The 17,262-nt window shown below is 40.5% G+C and overlaps 1 protein-coding gene across 11 annotated transcripts in view; it reads right to left on the reverse strand.

The window, feature by feature from the left end:
• Positions 1-2,476: 2,476 nt before the first annotated feature.
• SAMD13 (sterile alpha motif domain containing 13) overlaps positions 2,477-17,262 on the reverse strand; it is a 75,250-nt gene continuing 60,464 nt past the window's right edge. For 10 of the 11 annotated variants that reach the window (XM_070078161.1, XM_070078160.1, XM_017345578.3 and 7 more), the window contains one exon: positions 2,477-3,633. In XM_070078161.1, the coding sequence (XP_069934262.1) occupies positions 3,490-3,633 (144 nt within the window). In that variant the 3' untranslated portion in view covers positions 2,477-3,489. Of the gene's footprint in view, positions 3,634-8,110; positions 16,889-17,262 lie in introns of those variants that run through there. The other variant, XM_051857553.2, reaches the window with a different exon arrangement.

The raw sequence follows: 17,262 nt of genomic DNA on the forward strand, positions 1-17,262 counted from the left end.
CTCAATATCTTCCCCCTTTTATCTGTATATGACGGGACTTCTGAATTTCAGATTGGTCGTGGTCTCCAAAAAAGAGAAATATTCCAAGCTTCTCTTGCAGCTTATGTATGGCAATGTGACAGAATTCTAGTCAGCAGGGTGTAGGTGTGTCTACAAGTAAATGAGAGGAAATAATTATATACAGTTTCTTAGGAGTGTCATTTTAGGAAAAAGGTCCGGCCCTCTCTGCTTTTCTCCTCCCTGATGGTTAGACTCCAGGTAGTGATGCTGAGAGCTTAAGTAGATATTCTGAGCTGTAAAATATTTGATTCTAGAAATGGATGTTATGATGTACAACAAATGTATGAGGGGGCAAAGAGACAGGAGGAGTCTGTGTCCTTAACGTGGTGGAGGGCCATATCAACCTTGCTCCACTATCTGGAGGCATCAATCTTGTTTACATTACCTGGGGTTGGGGGTGGGGGGATTAGTTTGTATCACTCACAGCCAAACCTATCCCAAACCAATCTGGAGGCTACCAGCTAGATGCACAGAAACAGGGCTTTGACCCTTATGCTGAGACCCCCCCCCCCCCCCCCACCGCTTCTGCTATCCTTTTGAGGTAGAAGGGGATCAAACATCACCACTATTTTACTGTGGGAAGTTTCTTCAGAAATTAAAAAAAAAAATTGAGAGGCAGAAAGAAAAAGAGAGAGAGTGCCCATCCTCTGGTTCACTCCCCAAATGCTTGCAACGGCTGGGGGGCCAAAGCTAGAAACCAGGAACTCAGTCCAGTTCCCCCATGTGGACGGCAGGACTCAATGACTTGAGCCATCAACTGCAGCACCCACGGCTCTGCAGTAGCAGGAAGCTGGAGCCAGGAATCAAAGCCAGGTACTCTGATATGGGACATGGGGGTCCCAACACTCTCTCAACGGCTGGGCCAAATGACTGCCCTCAGAAAGGTTTGAATCAACTTCTTCATTCCACCCTCCTTCATACCGTATCGATGCCTCAACACCTTTCTTTTCCACTCAGGTCTCCAGCAGCTGCAGCTCTCATCTTTTGTCTCTGTCACTTTGCCTTTTATTCATTTTACGCTTGTTTGCCTTAAACTCTGGGAACATGGGGATAGCAATTGCCCCCTTTGTAACTACCTTTCCCACTTAACAGTAAAAAACAGCTTTACTAAAGTTTTAGACCCTCTGTAAATTCTACAGTTGGATTAATTTAGAATGCATTTTTTGAACTTCACTCCCAATACCAATTCCCATATATTTTTTCAATTTCATCCTCAGATTTTTCTAATATTTAGAGAAATTATCTCCACATAGGAATAAATTATGGTACTGTAAAATAAACACTGTTGAGGTGGGTGCTCAGCAGAGTGGTTAAGTTGTTGCTTGGGATGCTTGGTTACTCCACTTCTGATCCAGCTTCCAGCTACTGTGCATTCTAGGAGGCAGAGAACAATGGCTCGAATGCTTGGGTCTCTGACACTCATGTGAGACCCAAATGGAGTTCCAGGCTCCTGGCTTTGGCCTGGCCTACCCCTGGTTGTGTGCGTACATGGTGGGGGTGAACCAGTGGACAGAAGATCTTACTGTCTCTGTCTCTCTGATTTTCAAATAAAGTGAAAATACATAAAATATAAGAGAAGGACTCTTGACAAGGAGCAAGAAGGAAGAAAGCGCATCAAATCTTTGCAAAGTTTCATGTGGTATTAAAAGTCTTCTTCTAGAAAGAAGATCCAAACCTTTAGCAGATGTAAACCTAAATCAAGACTCCCACTGACCTGCATCAAATCAAAAATCTTTGGCTAACATTGGTTGCTAGATTGGGGTTAAGAGGAAGACTGATGATTCAGTTTATAAAGAACATAAATCCATTGTATAGAGCTATGTAACTTTTTTATTTATTTGACAGATAGAGTTAGACAGTGAGAGAGACAGAGAGAAAGGTCTTCCTTCCATTGGTTCACCCCCGAAATGGCCACTACAGCTGGAGCTTCACCAATCCAAAGCCAGGAGCCAGGTGCTTCTTCCTGGTCTCCCATGCGGTTGCAGGCACCCAAGCACTTGGGCCATCCTCCACTGCCTTCCTGGGCCACAGCAGAGAGTTGGACTGGAAGAGGAGCAACTGGGACTAGAACCTGGTGTCCATATGTGATGCTGGCGCCACAGGCGGAGGATTAACCAAGTGAGCCATGGCGCCAGCCCCGCTATGTAACTTCTGTATCTAAAGTTTTTTTTTTTTTTTTTTTTTTTTTTTTGACAGAGTGGACAGTGAGAGAGAGAGACAGAGAGAAAGGTCTTCCTTTTGCCGTTGGTTTACCCTCCAATGGCCGCCGTGGCTGGTGCGCTGCGGCCGGTGCACTGCGCTGATCCGATGGCAGACTTTTAAGGCTGAATTTTCTCCCTGTGGTTTTAAGAAGGCTCTAATCCTCCATCTAAATCAAAGATGCAACCAACTGAAAGGCTCAAGGATACAGGGAGGATAAACTGAAGCAATGCTTTATTGCAACCACAAAGCACCAACTCAACAAGGCATTGATACACAGAGATCGAACAAATGTCTCTTTGAACAGAGATGTAGCAAGCCCACTTTTTCAAGTTATTAAAAACAAGTACTCAAACCAGGAATCAAACAAAGCATAGAACAATTTAAAAATTACATCATCAAAGGAATATATATATAAAAATATTCTGTACTAGTAACAAGGCTTTTGAACTATAACTCTTGGCAAATTTCTTCAGAAACAAATTATAAATACAAACCATAAAGTAAAAAAAAAAATGCTTTCTTCAGAAACAAAGAACTACGTTAAACAAATCTAAGCAGAAAATACCATTACCCCCTATGAAAGCTAGCTAAATATGGATGGATATCCCCAGGACACAAGAGTTTCTCTTTTCAGAGCTACAGTTCTGCTCCTGAAGGGGTCATGATGCACGTTCGTTTCAAACATTGCAGCATATCCCAGTGAAACCTTAATAAGGTCAAGTGGAGGACCCTCTCTAAAAAAGGGTGTCGGCAATGCCATCCGAGTAGCACAAGCTCTAAGGAGCAGAATTCAAGGGGGACAGTAATCCCTGTCTCTTTCTCCCCCTCCCCATGTTTCTTGTTTTTAACTCTTCCTAAGTCGAACTAAAAGATACTTGTTTCATTTGATTTTTTAACAGGATTTTTTTGGAGAAGAACTCTGAAGAAATGAAGAAAATCCTTATGGTTTCAAACCCTTTGTGGGGAGGGGTATCTTATCATGTCAAAGATTATTCTATTTGATAAATTCCACAAGGAAAACTATCCTGGGAACATCTTGCCCTTGCTCCTCCTGGCTGAATTCGAGTCAGCCGATGGATTGCCTAGTCTATCCAATAGGATAACATGTCATTTGGTTGAAATTCTTTACATATACACATGTATGCATTGTGTTTACAAAGTTTCATCACATGAAACTAAATTATGTCATTATGTATTTTTTGAGGTCTGAGACCCCAATTTACTGTACTATGAAGAGCTGTTCTTTAAATGCTTCGTCTGCAGAGGTTTTACATGATACTCATAGATTTTCAGAGCAGGTCCCAGTTTTAGCTGAAGTCCTGTCAACACATCATTCCTTGTCATCAGTAGCAGGGATTTTCCATCAATTTCCTAGAATGGAAACAGAGGGTAAAGCCAACACATTAAATCCAACAACTCAAGGATAATGAAGAGAAAAGGAAGTTAGAAGGCAGAAGTCATGCCAATTGTCTGCAAGCTAAAAACATTACTTCTTTAGTAGTGCCAACATGGGGAAAAATGCAATCTCCTATTTTTATCTCCCATCTTTTACTTGTGTTTTGGGATTAAACACAATCCAGAACTGATCTTGTTTATAAGATCACAGGTTAATACAGTCTCATGGAAAGGTTACAACATGTACCCCTAAGGATCAAAGATGTTTTCTACGTTAAAAAATATTAAAGTACAGAATTTTCTGGGTACTTAATTTCTAAAATAAAGATAAATTAGGATAGGGAGCGATTATCATTTTTATTTTATAGGCAAACTAAGGATCAAATGAGAAGTTAATCTACTTAAGGTTGAGAAATTTCAAAGGGTAACATAGGGTTTAAATCTCTCATCTGCTTGCAGCCAAAGATAATGTTCTTTTTATTAATCCCCTTTTGCTTCCCTTGACAGTGAGAATTGCGTATATGTTGTCTAGATGGTCCAATGAGGACTAGAACCTTAGGCCTCCTGGAATCTTATTATTTGTAGCAATGGATATGAGATAAATGACATACTCTCTTCAAAGGAAAACCTTTCAAAAGAAAATCATCCTGCCTCAACCCAAAAGTCAACCCCTCCATCCTGGGGGCGCCTGTCGCATTCCTCTCCACGGGTCCTCGAGATTGAAATAAGGTAGCAAGGGCAAGGGCTCTGCCAGCCACAAATCCCACCCCATTCTGCTAAGAGTCCATTCCCCACACCCTCCAAGGTACACAATTATTTCTGCTTCACTCCAAGTATTTTGGAGACTACAAGGCTTTGGGGTGAAATAAAAATGGGCTTTCTCACAAAAGATGTGAGGACCCCAAATATTTAAGGTAGTTTGAAACTTCTAGAAGCACCGAGAAGCAGCAAATGCCACCTTATTTTTACTGTTGGTTATTGTGGGGTTGATGTCTCTTAAGACTCTGGGTCCTTCTTTAAAGATGTGGGTTCAAGACATGAACCAACTGTGAAATATCACTGAATTTTTTTTTACTCCCATGCTCTGTACTTCCCTCCCCAACTGACCGACAGACAAGGAGACACAACACACCACTGCGACTACTGGAACTGTGACCCCTCCTACATCATCCAGAGACCTTTCTCCAAACTCGCATGCACCTGGCCAGGCTGTGAAGAAAAGGTGCTTTGAATGCCTCAGCATGTGGGTGAAGAAGCTAGGGGCTAGGGGTTACGGAAACACCCACTTTGTGACCTGTGCCAAGTCCCTTCCTCCTGGGTCTCCTTGCTTGGTAATGTGAGGATGCAGGGTTTCTGACAGGATGCTGTACAAAACTGCTCTTGCAAATGCCCCCTGAGCTAGGAGTCATCATTATTTCCACCATTCTCAACAGCACTGTGGTCCTCATTTCACTTGTCAACCACTTAACAGGGATGAGAGCAGAGCAAGAAATTGCTTCCAAGGAGTCTACACTGGTTTTTTTGTGTTTTGGAAATCTTTTGTCAACTGCTAGAAGCCAGAATGACTCATGTTAATTTGTGAGAGACAATATTCAACACTACAGCATATAAAAGAGCCATTTTTTGAGAGGATAAGAGTAGCAAATTATTTAAGGACTCAGGAACTGACTCACTAATTCCTTTTTTCCTCCTATTTTGGTGACAAGTAATCCAAAAGATTGATCCTCAGTGACACCTGCAAGTCTGGGAGTTGGCAGAGGGACTTTTGGGCCCTGGACACTGCCAGCAGTGGTGCTGAAGCCGCTGTGAGGTCACCATACCTGAGCTACAGATGACTTCAAAGCTCAGGCTCCATCCTGCGCTTCGAATACAGACCGGGCCACTTTACTGCATGGCCAAGCCCTCCCCACTTTGCTGTTCTCTGCACACACTTTACCCTCTACCTATTTTAAACAGGCATCAGGAAGAGCTGACAATGCTTTGGTTTGATACAAGAAAACTTCCTATAATAAGTGAATTCTTGAAAACAAAACCAGAAAATCTTCATTGGCAAAACGTTCTTTTACAACTCAGCATTTCCATCAAAATCTAAGCATGTCTGAAAAATGGTGAGGTTTTGATCTTAAGACAAAATGGAAAATCATGTTTCATGCTTCAATTTGATTTTCCCTTTGTTCAGTAGACACAGAACAGTCTACCTCAGACCAGGGTTGGTAAATGAAGTTTCCATCTGGAAATCCTCATTTTAAAAAACGTCAAAGCAGACACAGTTAATTCACACATATGACAACTTTCTTCTTGACCACCACTATGGCAGTAGCTTACAATAATGAGTAGAACACAGCATACCAAAGTGAGAGCTGCCAGGCAAACTGCAGTCTGCACGTGTCTCCACAGCTTGGCATGTGGCTCTGTGGAAGGCACTGAACTCCTGAGAGCCTCAGTTTCTTCACTGGTAAAATGGAAACAAATCCCTTCTGCACTCGGTGGGGAGGGGTTTGGCATTGGGTGCAGTGAGTTAAGCACCTGCACCCCATATCGGAGTCCTGACTATGCTTTTGATCCAACTTTCTGCTAAGGTGCCTGGGAGGCAGCAGATGATGGCTCAAGTGCTTGGGTCCCTACTACCCACATGAGAGGAGAATCCTGGCTCCTGGGTTCATCCTGGTCCAGCTTCAGCTATTGCAACCCCTTGGGGAGTAAACCAGTAGATGGAAAATGTCTTCTAGTCTATTTCTCTATCTGCCTTTCATTTATACATAGGTATATATAAATATATTATATCAAATATATAAATATATATTATAAAATATATTTTTATAAATATATACCTTATATATTTATAAATAAACATATGTACTTTTTATAAAATATGGATAAATATATACATATATATATTTCTTAAAAAGGAAATGATTGATAGAAAATACTTAGCACAGTACCTGTCATCCTGACATGTAGTGGGAAGTCATAGGTTTTGAAAGAAATGGGGTCTGTTCTGATTCCAAACCCACCTTCTGCTTCCTTTCTATAAGAGGAATGCCAGAGGGATACAGGCATATTTCTTAAAGTTCAGAAAAAATTTTCTCAGACGAAAATTTCAGATACCACATAAAATGATTTTTCTTACAAAAATCTCACAGAGGAAAGTTTCTTAAGAAAGCTAATAATTTGCTATATACATTCCATAAAATGTTGTGATGCACACGATATCTATGCTTTGCCAATCAGCAAGGTGTACTACAATGAGCTTGGGCCTGAAAACTGGAAGACATAGGTTGCAACACTGGAAGGCACACGTTCCAACAAAGTCTCCTTCAGTAATTTTCCACAAGAAAAACTCCTCCAGAGTCCAGTCTTTTTATTAACATAAAGCAAGGGGTTGGAGCGAGACCAGCAAAGCAAACTAAACAAGTAAGAAGACTTCACATATACATCATGATTAAAGCTAAACAAAAGGATAATTCACATCTTGGGATCTCTGTTAATGGATAATCACTTGTTAGCTTCAGTGGAAACTTTACAGTGACTCTATGTTTGGATAAAAGTTGCTATTGGACAATAAAAGTCAAAATGTTTGCATACTTAATGTGGTTCAGCAAGTACTCATGCCGTGCAGTGAGGGTTAGAGGTGATAGGGTTAAGCTCCCAATGAGGGGAAGACTCTAGATATAAAAATAAATGAGGAAGATCTTTAGTTGTAACAGCTCAGTAGACAAGCACGTGCTTTGGAACAGGACACTATTTCACTGCTTATTAGGTGGGCTCTGGGGCACATGACTTAATCTCCATAAGCCTCATTTCCTTATCTAGATGATGAGGGAAGAGTAGTTTTCAGTTCACTGCTGAAAGGACTTTTGAGATAACACATATGAAGCAGAATTTCTGACATCCACTGCACTCAAAAACTGTTAAAACAGTATATATAAAAAAATCTCAACCCACTTATTTTTCACTCTCTCTGCTAGCATTAATCTACATCTAGGCACTCTTCAGATTGAATCTGACTATGCAAAGATCAATGGGAAATTCCTGGGAAGAAAGGTGATGTGGGAAGCAAAGAAGCAAAGAGATTAGGGAGAGAAAAAGAATAGCCACTGATGGCGACTCAAGACAGGACAGGGACAAGGCTGAAGAGAAGTCAGTGGGATCTGTGATGCGGGGCCCTGCGACTGGCTCAGAAGACCACGCAGGTGTGGTAGAGGGGAAAGACAGGTCTATCTAGAATCAGAAGTCTCTGATTCGAAGGCCAAGCCTGCTGCTCACTTGTTTCTTATGCCCACCCCTGGCCCATTACTCTCCTCCTCTGAGAAACAAGAGCTTTGGACTGGGCTGACCTCCATCCACTCCAGTTGCACACACTCTGATTCCAATTCTGTCTTGGATAAGTATCCAGACAAACCAGCCTCATGTGAAAGTCACCCTGTTACAGAACATAGCAACAGTTTCTTACCAACGGGATGGATGAATGGGATGAAATTCTCGTTCTCGCTCCACTTCAGTCATCCCCCTCACATTTTTCAGCACTCTCTTTGTAACAACTCTTTCACCGTTCACTATCTGGCTGCAAGTGGTGACCAGTCTGAAGTTTCCCATTCCGATGCTTACAAAGGGTACAAATAGCTCAGAGGTAGGGAGACTTGATCTGGGGGCCAGGGATACAAAAGTGGAGAATCCTGTGTCCAGTATGGGGGTCACATCAAAGATGGTGTAGTGGAATCTCCCAGGCCTACTCGCATGGCCAGTGGGAAGACTATGTCCTGGGAGGAGGTTCTCATCCTCAACAACATTCTGAAAGACACGGTGTGGCCTCTCAAAGCACAGGTCTTCTTCCAAATGGCTTCTGTCTCTGCCATCTCCTCTATATACCCTCTTGGTGTGGTTCCCTCTGGACATGTCATAGCTGTTGCGCTTCCTGGCATCAGACAAGACCTCATAGGCCTCTGCTATTTGTTTGAATTTCTTCTCGGCTGCCTCCTTGTTCTCTGGGTTCTTGTCTGGATGTACCTGTAGAGCCAATTGGTGATAAGCCTTCTTGATATCGGAGGTGGAAGCATTCTGAGGTACCCCTAGTACTTTGTAGTAGTTCACCATGTTTCTTCAAACAGCCTTCTCCCACCAAGATACAGTTTATTTCCTTAAGAATTTCCATATAACGTTGGGAAGGAAGCTGCAGAGCTATTCAAGTTCACAGGCAGATCGTTTGAATCTTATCACATGGTTCTTAAGATGCTGTCTCTTCTGGGGGAGAAATTCCTCTTTGGTGTAGAGCTCATTCCATGTGCCCCAGCCCCACTCCTTGCTGTAGGCAGCTCATTGTGATTGGAGCGATTATGAGGTCAATATTCTCAGCCAATGACTCTCAGCTGATGCTGCTCTGCTCTCCTCCAATTGGTGGGAAATTTGGGGTAAATAATACACATATTGGGAGGGCTCCATCTTATCTAAAAATTAATACTGAGCACTTTTTTAACAGAGGAAAACTATAATGTAGCTTCAAAGTGTTATTGGAAAATGGAATTAAAAGTATGAGTTTACTTTGGTACAGTTTTTCCATAATATGCAAAAATGCTTATTATGAAAAAACATGCAGATTTTTAAAAATGCTTGCACCAAAGTAAACATCTTTAATTCAATTTATCCATCAGCTTTTAGAAATTTTTTTAAAGCTTTATTTATTTATTTGAAAGTCAGAGTTACATAGAGAAGGAAAGGCAGAGAGAGAGAGAGAGAGAGAGAGAGAGAGAGAGAGGGAGGTCTTCCATCCACTGGTTCACTCCCCAATTGGCCACAATGGCTGGAGCTGCAAAGATTTGAAGCCAGGAGCCAGGTGCCTCCTCCAAGCCTCCCATGTGGGTGCAGGGTCCCAAGGACTTGGGCCATCTTGTACTGCTTTCCCAGGCCGTAGCAGAGAGCTAGATTGGAAGTGGAGCAGCTAGGACTTGAACTGGCATCCATATGGGATGCTGGCACTGCAGGCGGCGGTTTTATCCACTATGCCACAGCGCTGGCCCCAGAAATATTTATATTTATATTCATTCTGTTTGAAAGAAAGAGGGAGAGAGATTAATCTTCCATCTACCAGTTCATTCCCCAAGTGACTGCAGCAGCTGGGACTGGGCCAGGCTGAAGCTGGGAACTTGAAACTCAATCTGGGTCTCCTGCTTTGGTGGCAGGGGCCCAGGTACTTCTAATATCACCTGTTGCCTCCCAGGGATGCATCAGCAGGAAGCTGGAATAGGAAGCTGAGCCAAGACTTGAACTAGGCACTCCAAATGTGCAATAGAGGTGTCCCAAGTGGTTGGCCCTTCACGAACTTTTTGAAGTGTTAATGTATTTGTTTGACTTGTATTTTTTTTTTTTAACCTCATTTATTAAAGTAAGTCACAAGTCAAATGGGACTTGCACTTAAATTGGGCCGAAAAGCCATTTTGGCTTACGGAGAGGGCTAATGCTTTCAGTGGCATCACGAGCAACTCTGCTGTTGGGTATTTGTGCTGGCACAAGGTGAATGGCAAAGGGGCTGTACTCCAAAAAAAGATCTTGTACTCATTTCTGATGAAGGAAACAGAATGAAGCTCATTTCAGCAAATGAGGAAACTAGGTCACACAGACCAGACAAACTTAAAAAGGATAGACTTAGGGAGTATAATTAGAATTGATAATGTCCTATGTATTGCCACATAAGTCTTCTTCAGGTGATCTTTTAATGTCAGCTCTGTTTTTTTAGCCAAATATTAAAAATTAAAAAATTTTAAAAAATTTTTGAGATAACATTTAAAAATTTATATTATAGTTGAAAACTTAATGTGCCATTAAATCAAGAGTTCAACAAATAAAAAGACCACAGTTCAGTAGAAATATAGGCAAGTATTATAAACAATAATCCAATGACAAGATGTCAATTTTACTTACACACAGTAAATTTTAAAATAATCACAGATCATTGAAACTATTGTAATATATCATTCTTAACAATTTGACAAAGATACAAAACAAAGATTGACAAAAGTTTGCAGCAAAACTGAAATGAGCATTTTTTATTTCATTTTTTTTTTAAATTTAGGATTCTATATATGAGAGAGTATGAGGTATTTGTTTTTCTGTGTCTGACTTATTTCACTCAACATGATGTAATGTCAGTCCTTTTAAAATTTATCTCTGGACTTAAGAACTGAACTAAGTAGCAGCATCCAAACAGTAAAGGCTTTAAAAACATGCTTTCAGCCTCAGTTTAGCCAGAGCTGCTAAACACACAACTTCACACATCACAGACTTCCCTATAACTTGGTATGCTGACCAGTGACGTGCGAAGGGATGATGCAAACCTCTTTCAGGCCTGGGCCATAAAACCACCTATTTGGGCTCCTCCTTGCCTTTTTCCTTACACCAGCTAGGTGTCAATGTCCAGATGCTCTTAGACTCTGCCAATTGAAGACGACAGAGCCTCCAGCAGCCAGTGTCACATTTCCACATTCCTGGGATATTTCTGTGATCAAGAAATAAACTTCCACTATAATCAAGCCATTATATTCTACTTCTGACATCAGTTAGCCTACTATAATACACCAACTGTATCTGCAACATCACCTTCTGTTTTAGAACCTTCTCCTTACCTGTCATCAACCAGTGGAATCCTACCTCTGCATCACTCAAAGTCCAGTATTCTGTTCTATTTACCATTTCTCACTCCCACTAAACTCACTTTTTTATTTCAATTCTACTTTCTCCAAGGTTATGAGTCCCTTCTTTCAGACTCAAGTTTTATATCAGTCTGAACCATGGAGTTATTTTTACTAGGCCTCTAAAATAGCCCTTTTAAGCAATGAGCTTTCCACTGTGCCCATCCCACAAACATCCTATCCAGGAGGGGTGACAATAGCTTAACATCAATGTCCAGATGGTCCAGCAATTCATCTTCTCTAACTCCTGTAGCTGGAAAAACAATCATGAAACCATGAAGATGAAACACTGATATTTGCAGTGGACCAATCTAGGCTCGGTCAGTAGGATGTTTCAATAGCTCTTTGATTTACCTTTGGTCATCTTCCTCTACTATTTCCCTTGGTAGCCATTCTGAACCTTCACTGCTCTAGGTCTTTACTAAATTTCTATCCAGCCCTGTCCATTCCAAGCAGAGGCGCTCACCTCCTATTTAGCAAAGGAAATTTCCCTAGTGTCCCTGAGGACACAGTGTTAGGTTTTGCCAGAGAAACAAAACCAATAGGATATTAGTTAGATAACATGGAACTGCAGGCTGGGAAACCAGGAATGGGATAAGAACTGATGCCTATATGGGATACTGACATTGTAGGCTGGCTATACCTACATGCCACAAGGACAAGCCCATCTATATTCTTTTAATTTTTTTTTTTAATTTAAGGCATACAAATTTCATGTATTTCATATATACAAATTTAGGAACATAGTGATACTTTCCACCCTAACGTCCCTCATGCCCACTCTTCCATACTTCTTCCTCCTCCCTGTCCTATTCCCATACTTTTTACAAAGATCTATTTTCAGTTTACTTTTTTTTTAATTTAATTTTTTTTGACAGGCAGAGTGGACAGTGAGAGAGAGACAGAGAGAAAGGTCTTCCTTTGCCGTTGGTTCACCCTCCAATGGCCACAGCAGCCGGCGCACTGCGGTCGGCGCACCGCGCTGATCCGATGGCAGGAGCCAGGTACTTAACCTGGTCTCCCATGGGGTGCAGGGCCCAGGGACTTGGGCCATCCTCCACTGCACTCCTTGGCCACAGCAGAGAGCTGGCCTGGAAAAGGGGCAACCGGGACAGAATCCGGCACCCCGACCGGGACTAGAACCCGGTGTGCCGGTGCCACAAGGTGGAGGATTAGCCTAGTGAGCCGTGGCGCCGGCCTCAGTTTACTTTTTATTCATTAGATTAACCCTATACTAAGTAAAAAGTTCAACAAATAGTATGAAGAAAAAATCACTGTTCCTCAACATTACAGACAAGTGTTTTAAACAATCATTCACTCCAAAGATCACTCTTATATATTACACTTTAGGTACACTATTAGTTACCACAAATCAGGGAAAACATATGATATTTGTCTTTTTGGGACTGGCTTATTTCACTAAGTATAATGGTTTCCAGTTGCATGCATTTTGTTGCACAAGACAGGATTTCAATTTTTTTTTCTTTATCCAGTAATCAGTTGATAGATATCAGGGCTGATTCTATATCTTCTTAGCTATTGTGAAATTGAGCTGCAATGAACATGGGAGTACAGATAAATCTTTGATATGATTTCATTTTGTTTCAGTAAATTCCCAAGGCTAGGATTCCTGGGTTATATGGTAAATCTATTTTAGTTTTCTGAGGTATCTCCATACTGTCTACCACAATGGCTGTACCAGTTTACATTCCCAGCAACAGTGAATTAGGGTACCATTTCCCCCACATCCTCATTAGCATTTGTTGTTTGTTGATTTATGTATGAGAGTTATTTTGACTAGGGTGAGGTGAAATCTCATTGTGGTTTTGATTTACATTTCTCTGATGGCTAGTGATCTTGAGCATTTTTTCATGTGTTTGTTGGCTGTCTGAATTTCTTCTCTTGAAAAATGCCTGTTCAAGTCCTTTGTCCATTTCTTAACTGGATTGTTTTTGTTGTTGTTGAGTTTCTTTAGCTTTTTATAGATTCTGGATATTAATCCTTTATCAGTTTCATAGTTTGCAAATATTTCCCCCCCTTTTTTTTACTTGTCTCTTCACTTTCCTGGTGTTTCTTTTGTAGGGCAGAAGCTTCTCAGCTTGATATAATCCCATTTGTCAACTTTGGCTTTGATTGCCTTGCTTCTGGGGTCTTTTCCAAGGTGTCTTTGCATATGCCAACGTCTTGTGGAGTTTCCTGAATGTTCTCCTCTAGTAATTTGATGGTGTCAGGTCATAATATTCAGTAACTTGATCAATTTTGAGTGGATTTTTGTATTTGGTAAGGATCTTATTTCATACTTCTGCATGTGGAGATCCAATTTTCCCAGCACCATTTGTTGAAGAGATTATCTTTGCTCCAGGGATTGATTTTAGCTTCTTTTTCAAATATTAGTTGGTTGTAGATATGTGGATTGATTGAATTTCTGTTTTGTTCCATTGGTCTACACATCTATTTTTGTGCCAGTGCCAGGCTATTTTGATTATAACTGCCCTGTAGTATGTCTTGAAATCTGGTATTGTGATGCCTCCAGGTTTGTTTTTATTGTATAAGATTGCTTTATCTATTTGGGGTCTCTTGTGTTTTCATATTAATTTTAACATCATTTTTTCTAGATCTGAGAAGAATGTCATTAGTATTTTGATTGGGATCACATTGAATCTGTAAATGTCTTTTGGTGGCTTGACATTTTGATTCTTCCAATCCATGAGCATGGAATATCTTTCCATTTTTTTATCTTTTTCTGTTTCCTTATTAAATATTTTGCAATTTTTATTATGGAGATCTTTGACACCCGTGGTTAAATTTATTCCAAGATATTTCATTTTTTCAGTTGCTACTGTGAATGGGATTGATCTTAGAAGTTCTTTCTCAGCCATGGCATTGTCTGTGTATACAAAAAAAGCTATTGATTTTTATGTGTTAATTTTATATTCTGACATTTTAACCAAATTCTTTTATGAGTTCCAATAGTCTCTTAGTGGAGTGTTTTGGTTCCCCTATGTATATAATTCATGTCATCTGCAAATAGGGATGCTTTGACTTCCTCCTTTCCAATCTGTATCCCTTTGATTTCTTTTTCTTGCCTAATGGCTCTGGCTAAGATTTCTAGGACTATATTGGATAGCAATGGTGAAGAATGGGCACTCATGTCTGGTTCTGGGTCTTTGTGGGAATTCTTCCAATTTTTCCATATTCAGTAAGATGCTGGCTGTGAGTTTTGACATAAATTGCCTTGATTGTGTTGAGGAATGTTCCTTCTATACCCAATTTGCTTAAGGTTTTCATAATGAAAGGATGTTGTATTTTATCAAGTGCTTTCTCTGCATTTATTGAGATATAGTTTTTGTTCTTCAGTTTGTTAATGGGCTGTATCACATTTATTGATTTGTGTAAACTGAATTATCCCTGCATATCAGGGATAAATTCACCTTGGTCAGCATGAATGATCTTTCTGATGTGTGATGCTGGCTTCATAGAGTTTGGGAGGATCCTCTCCTTTTCAATTATTTTGAATAGCTTGAGAAGAAATAGAATTAACTGTTCTTTAATAGTCTGTTAGAATTCAGCAGTGAAGTCATCCAATCCTGGGTTTTTCTTTGTTGGGAGGGTCTTTATTACTGATTCTATACCATCTTGGTTATTGGTCTATTTAGGTTTTCTGTGTCTTCATGACTCAATTTTGGTGGATTGTATGTGTCCAAGAATCTATACATTTATGCTAGATTTTCCAATTTATAGGCATATAGCTCTTTGTAGTAATTCTTGTTAATTAATTTTATTTCTGTGGTATACGTTGTTAATTTCTTTTTTCATCTCTGATTTTATTGAGTATTGAACCTCTTTTTTTTTGGTTATTTGGACCAATGGTATGTCAATTTTTTTTTTATCAAAAAACTAGCTCTTGATTTCACTAATCTTTTATACTTTTTTGTTTCAATTTTGTTTATTTCTTCTCTAATTTTAATTATTTCTTTCCTTCCTACTAACTTTGGGTTTGGTTTATTGTTGTTTTTCTAGGTCCTTGAGATGCATTGATAGCTCACTTATTTGGTGCATTTCCAATTTATGTAGGCACCAACTGCTATATGCCTCCCTCTTTACACTGCTTTTGCTGTATCCTGTAAATTTTGGTATATTGTATTATCACCTTCATTTGTCTCCAGAAATTTTTTTGATTTCTCTTTTCTTTTATGACCCACTGTTCATTCAGGAGCATGTTGCTAAGTCTCCATGTGTTTGCATATGTTCTAGAAATTGTTGAGTTGTTAATTTCCAGTTTCATTCCATTGTGGTCAGAAAACATGCATGGTATGATTTTTGAATTTGCTGATACTTGTCTTATGGCCCAACATATGGTAATCCTAGAGAAAATTCCATGCACTGATGAAAAGAATGTGTATTATGCAACTGTGGGATGAAAATTTTTTTTAAAGATTTTATTTATCTATTTGAGAAGTAGAGTTACAGACAGTGAGCGGGAGAGACAGAAAGGTCTTCCTTCCATTGGTTCACTCCCCAAATGGCTGAAATTGCCAGAGCTGCACTGATCCAAAGCCAGGAGCCAGGTGCTTCTTCCCAGCATGGGTGCAGGGGTCCAAGCACTTGGGCCATCCTTTGCTGCTTTCCCAGACCACTGCAGAAAGCTGGATTGGAAGAGGAGCAGCTAGGACTAGAACCGGCGCCCATATGGGATGCGGGTGCCATAGGCGGAAGATTAACCTACTGCGCCACGGCACCAGCCCCAGGATGACAGGTTTTGTAGATATCAGTTCTGTTTGGTCTATAGTGTTGATTAGTTCTGTTATTCTTTTGTTGATTTTCTGTCTAGTTGATCTGTCCATTGATGAAAGTAGGGTGTTGAAGTCCACCATTACTGCTATATTGGAGTCTATGTATCCCTTTAGATTAACATCTCTTTTAAGTACCCAGGTGCTCTGTATTTGGATGTGTATGCATTTATTACAGTCACATCTTCCTGTTGAATTGATGCCTTAATCATCACATACTGCCCTTCTTCATCTGATTTCACAGTTTTTTTGTTTAAGTCTATTTTGTCTGATATCAGGATGGCAACACCTGCTTGTTTCTGTGTTCTGTTAACATGGAGTATCTTTTTCCATGCTTTTACTTTCACTCTGAATGTATCTTTGTTGGTGAGGTATGTTTCTTGTAGGTAGCAAATAGATGGGTCTTGGGCCGGTGCCACGGCTCACTAGGCTAATCCTCCGCCTAGCGGCGCCGGCACACCGGGTTCTAGTCCCGGTCGGGGTGCCGGATTCTGTCCCGGTTGCCCCTCTTCCAGGCCAGCCCTCTGCTGTGGCCAAGGAGTGCAGTGGAGGATGGCCCAAGTGTTTGGGCCCTGCACCCCATGGGAGACCAGGAAAAGCACCTGGCTCCTGGCTCCTGCCATTGGATCAGCGCGGTGCGCCGGCCGCGGCAGCCATTGGAGGGTGAACCAACGGCAAAGGAAGACCTTTCTCTCTGTCTCTCTCTCTCACTGTCCACTCTGCCTGTCAAAAAAAAAAAAAAAAAAAAAAAAAAAAAAAAAAAAAAAAAAAGATGGGTCTTGTTTTTTAATCAATTCAGCCAGTCTGAACTGGAGAGTTTAGACGATTTACACTCAAGGTTTCAACTGATAAGTAATGACTTGGCCCTGCCATTTTTCCAGAAATATTTCTATTGTTTGAATTTCCTTTGTACTTTTACTGGAGACTTTCTGCCTCTGCATTCTTTCATAATGATGATTATCTTTTTATGTTGCTGTATGTAGCACACCCTTTAGCATCTTTTGTAAGGCTGGACAAGTGGTGACAAATTCTTTCAATTTCTGTGTGTTCAGGAAGTTCTTTATTTGAACTTTATTCATAAATGAGAGCTTTGCAGGGTACAATATTCTGTGTTGACTGTTTTTTCTCTTAAT

Source organism: Oryctolagus cuniculus, chromosome 7 (genome assembly GCF_964237555.1).
Source record: "Oryctolagus cuniculus chromosome 7, mOryCun1.1, whole genome shotgun sequence".
NCBI lineage: Eukaryota > Metazoa > Chordata > Mammalia > Lagomorpha > Leporidae > Oryctolagus > Oryctolagus cuniculus.